Raw genomic sequence first — 4,994 nt, 5'->3', positions numbered from 1 at the left:
GGGGACATCACCGTGGGGTCAGGGCAGAGTAAACCTATGGTTCTGGAGACCATGATCAAAAATTTCAAGAAAGGGTTTTTCGGGAGACTGTGGAGTCAGGATGAACCCTGGCAACTTGAGAACCCTATGTGAATTGGAATGGCCCACCTTTGATGTCGGGTGGCCTTCAGAAGGGACATTGGATGTACCAACGATTCGTCGAGTATGGTGAGTCCTAACAGGAGAACCAGGATACTCTGACCAGTTTCCGTACATTGGCTCCTGGCTAGGAATTGCCCAGATCCTTCCCCGCTGGGTGCGATTCGCTTGCAATAGGCAAGCACAGGCCAGGGTCTTAATCACCTCATCCAAGCGACCTAAAGAAAATGAGCAAAAGCCCCAGTCTCTACAAATCCTAGCCAGAGATCCCGAGGATGAACTGATTCTGCCCTCACCGTACATACCCCCAAGACCATCTACACCTGGCCCTTCAGCTCCAGACACTCCGCCGCCATCGGTTTCACCGGTGCCCCCAGGCCCAAAGGGCCCACTTTCTCCAGGACCAGCAGCCAGGCTGTGCCCAAGGCCAGGCGCAAGCGCCCTCCAAATGCTGGTACGAGAGACGCAGGAACTTGAGAGGCGCGATGAAGATGGGACAGTCCAAACTGGCCGTTCCATGATGTATTATCAGTCCTTCTCCACCACCGACCTCCTCAACTGGAAACATAACACCCCATCCTACTCTGAGAAACTACAGGCCATGGTAGACTTCATAGAATCCCTCTTCCAGACTCATCAGCCAACCTGGGAAGACTGCCAACAGTTACTCCGCACCCTGTTTAACACAGAGGAAAGGAGGAGAATAATGAAAGGTGCACGGCAGTACCTGGAAGAGCACGCACCAGCGGGAGTCATCGACCCTGCTGCCTGGGCTAATAGGGCTGCACCTGAAGAGCGCCCAGCATGGGACTTCACCACAACCGAGGGACAGGCCCATGTCCGCTGGTACCAGGAGGCCCACCTCTGGGGAATCCGGGCAGGAGCTAAGAAACCCATGAACATGACTAAGGTATCCTCGGTCACTCAATAACCAGGGTAGTCCCCCGGGACTACAATGAAAGACTATGTGAAGCCTACAGGATATACACTCCATTTGACCCTGAGGCACAGGAAAGCCAACAGGTGGTAAACACCTCCTTAGTGGCTCAGACAACCCCAGACATCAGAAAAAAACTTCAGAAACTGAAGGGTTTCGCCAGGATGAACATCACCCAGCTAATAGAGACTGCCGATAAGGTTTAGGTGAACAGGGAGGTCGCAGCTGAACGGGAAGCCAACAAAAAGATGAAAAAGAAAGTCAGCCTCCTCGCCATCGCCCTGAAAGAAAAGGACAACACAAAGGCGGGGAGACCGCGACCACCGAAAGGGGGGAGACCCAGAACATCCTTGGCAAGGGATCAGTGTGTCTACTGGAAAAACGAATGTCACAACCGGGGAAAGGCTCAGAAGCCCAGCTGCTACAAGGAAGAACCCTGAGAGGAGGACCTCATAGGCCTTACGGGAATGGACTCAGACTGAGGGCGACCAGGCTCTTTCTTCCTTGGCCCCCATGAGCCCATGGTCAGAATGAAGGTGGGGGGCCAACCAGTGACTTTTATGGTTGATACTGGGGCCGAGTACTCTGTTGTCACCTCCCCAGTGGCCCCTTTCAGCAAAAGGACTGCGACCATCCTTGGGGCCACCGGGACACGGGCGATACAACAGCCCTTTTGCCAGGCTCGCCAGTGTGAACTTGGGAGCCACAAGGTCTGACATGAATTCCTTTATCTGCCTGATTGCCCCATCCCTCTCCTGGGCTGAGACATACTCTCCAAGCTTAGGGCTCAGATAACCTTTGAGCCCACTGGACACACTAGCTTCCGATTGAACCAAAGGCAAGAGGAGACAGGGTCTCTAATACTAGCAATTACCACGCCAAGGGAAGAATGAAGGTTATTCTGTGCCCAGGCCCAACTGAGCAGCCCACCGGAATTCAGACTCGCCTTCCCTTCAGTATGGGCTGAAAACAACCCACCTGGACTAGCCCAGAATCGGGCCCCTATCATTGTTGAACTGATCCCAGGAGCCCAACCTCAGAGGCAAAGGTAATACCCCCTTCCACAAGAAGCTAAGATCGGCATCCAAGAACATCTGGCCAAACTCAAAGAAGCAGGTATTCTAGTCAAGTGCCAGTCAGCCTGGAATACCCCACTCCTGCTAGTCAGGAAGCTAGGAGGGGGATACCGACCAGTTCAAGACCTGCAGGCCATCAACAAGGTGACCATCTCTCTGCACCCAGTGGTTCCGAATCCATACACCCTCCTCGGCCAAATTACAGGGAGGGCCAGATGGTTCACTTGCCTAGATTTGAAGGATGCCTTCTGCCTCCGCTTAGCTCCCAGAGCCAGCCACTGTTTGCCTTTGAATGATCTGAACCTGATACAGGGCGCCAGATGCAACTGACTTGGACGCACCTCCCACAGGGCTTTAAGAACTCACCAACCCTCTTTGGGGAAGGGCTGGCCGTGGACCTCTCCAGCTTCCCAACAGAGGCCACATGATGCACCCTCCTCCAGTATGTGAATGACCTCCTACTCACCAGTGACACATAGGAAGACTGCACAAAAGGCACAAAGGCCCTCCCACAGCTCCTGTCGGACTCGGGGTACGGAGTCTCATGGAAGAAGGCACAAATCTGCCAACAACAGGTCTGATACCTTGGTTTCCTCCTCACCCAAGGGAAAAGAGAACTAGGGCCAGAGAGAAAGAAAGTCATCATCTCCCTGCCACAGCCCCAGACAAAAAGGGGCCTACGAGAATTCCTGGGGGCTGCAGGATTCTGCCACATCTGGATCCCTGGGTTCTCGGCAATAGCAAGATCCCTCTATGATCTGTTAGGGGGACCAGATCGAGAACCCCCTGCCTGGACTGAGGAAGCAGAAGCCACCTTCACAGAGATAAAGACCGCCCTGGGGTAGGCTCCAGCCCTGGGCCTACCAGATACAGAGAAACCCTTCAATCTCTTTGTACATGAAAAAGAAAAGATAGCACTCGGGGTACTTACCCAGACTGTTGGGCCCTGGCAATGGCCAGTTGCATATCTGTCAAAGAAGCTGGACCCCGTGGCAGCGGGATGGCCACCATGCCTCAGCGCACTGGCAGCCACAGTCCTACCAAGGAGGCGGACAAACTTACCCTGGGGCAAGAACTTAACGTCAAGGTCCCTCATGCAGTTTGTCCCTCATGAATGCACAGGGACACTGCTTCCTTTCCAACTCTCGGCTAGCACAATACCAAGGGCTCCTCTGCGAAAACCCACGGGTCACCCTCGAAACAGTACCTACAAGAGGGTGCCCGGAAAGCGGGTTATGCAGTAACCACAACCACTGAAGTCCTAGAAGCTAAGGCATTACCAGCTGGATGGTCAGCTCAACGGGCTGAATTATATGCCTTAGTCCGAGCCCTCACCCTCGGGGAGGGAAGCGAGTCAACATCTATACTGACTCTTGGTACGCCTTTGCTACTGTACATATACATGGAGCCATCCACAAGGAAAGGGGCCTCCTAACCGCAGCAGGAAAAGTTATCAAGAACAAGGAGGAGATACTGAGACTCCTCAAAGCCATCTGGCTTCCAAAGGAAGTAGCAATCCTGTGCTGTAATGGACATCAGAAAGGAGACGACCCCATAGCGCGGGGAAATCGTCTGGCAGATGAGGCAGCCAAGACCACAGCCAGTGAGGACATGGACAGAGCCCCTTCCCTCACCATGGCCCTACCACCCCCGGAAGAAGTCCCTCCGCCCAATGACACTAAAAAGGAAAAGGAATGGGCCATGGCTGAGGGAGCCAGCCTGACTGAAAAGGGATGGTGGATGATGCCAGACGGGCACATCTTTGTTCCAACAGCAACTGGAGCGCATCTAGTCAGGGAACACCACCAGCTCACTCATCTGGGAAAAACTGCATTAGAGGCGCTTCTCAAGAAGCACTACTACATCAGTCAGCTGCCAGCACTGTGCCGAGCAACGAGTGAATGGTGCATAACATGTGCTAAAAATGAGGCTCGGATGGCACCGCGGTCCCCGCCAGGTGTCCAGAGGGTGGGAGCAACCCCCTTCAAGGATCTAGAGGTAGACTTCACAGATGTGCAGCTGACCAGGGGGTTCAGATATCTCCTAGTAATAGTGTGCACATACTCTGGGTGGGTCGAAGCCTTCCCAGCTAGGACGGAGCAAAGCCGGGAAGTAGCTAAAGTCCTCTTGCAGGAGATCGTGCCCCAGTTCTGCCTGCCATTAACAATCCATAGTGACAATGGACCTACATTTGTAGCAGACCTTGTACAGGTCTTGACCAAATCTCTCAACATGACCTGGAGACTGCACACCACTTACCGGCCCCAAAGTTCAGGGAAAGTAGAGCGAATGAATCGCACCCTCAAGGGAACCTTAGCTAAGTTTTGTCAGGAGACTAACCTCCCATGGCCGGATCTGCTACCCCTAGCTCTCCTGCGTGCTTGCTGCATGCCCAGGACATCAAGTTTCTCCCCATTCGAATTAATATATGGATGGCCTCCCCCGTGCTTGGGAAGCCTTCCAGGAAAGTTACATAAGGTTGGAGATAAAGGGATAAAGGAGCAGCTTCAGGCCCTGGGGGCCACCCTACATAAATTACAAAAGTACACCATTGAGAGGGCCCCAATCTCCTTAGAGTCTCAGGTACACTCCTTCCAGACAGGGGACTCAGTTTGGGTCAAAGATTGGGAAAAAGACCCCCTCAAACTGCAGTGGACAGGGCCTCACACTTGTTCTAACCACCCCTACTGCCCTCAAGGTCTCAGGTGTCACCCCATGGGTCCACCACTCCAGAGTGAAGAAAGCTCATCATTCGGACGAGGAGCTGCACCAGTGCAGAGTCCAGCCAGACTTCACGAACCCGCTGTGGCTTCACCTTCGATGAGACCCCACCGACTGATAGA

At 53.6% G+C, this 4,994-nt stretch overlaps 1 protein-coding gene across 1 annotated transcript in view; it reads right to left on the bottom strand.

Moving 5' to 3' along the window:
• Positions 1-455: 455 nt before the first annotated feature.
• Positions 456-4,994, bottom strand: part of LOC123860422 (cytochrome c-like) — a 45,851-nt gene continuing 41,312 nt past the window's right edge. The window contains exon 2 of the mRNA XM_045899139.1: positions 456-589. Coding sequence (XP_045755095.1) covers positions 456-589 — 134 coding nt within the window. The remainder of the gene's footprint in view (positions 590-4,994) is intronic.

The sequence above is a fragment of the Mirounga angustirostris genome, unplaced genomic scaffold, assembly GCF_029215605.1.
Source record: "Mirounga angustirostris isolate CCGP_5_RB_7025 unplaced genomic scaffold, mMirAng1.0.hap1 SCAF_4, whole genome shotgun sequence".
NCBI lineage: Eukaryota > Metazoa > Chordata > Mammalia > Carnivora > Phocidae > Mirounga > Mirounga angustirostris.
Note: the sequence above shows the minus strand (reverse complement) of the source record. Positions and strands in the feature narration are given on the sequence as shown.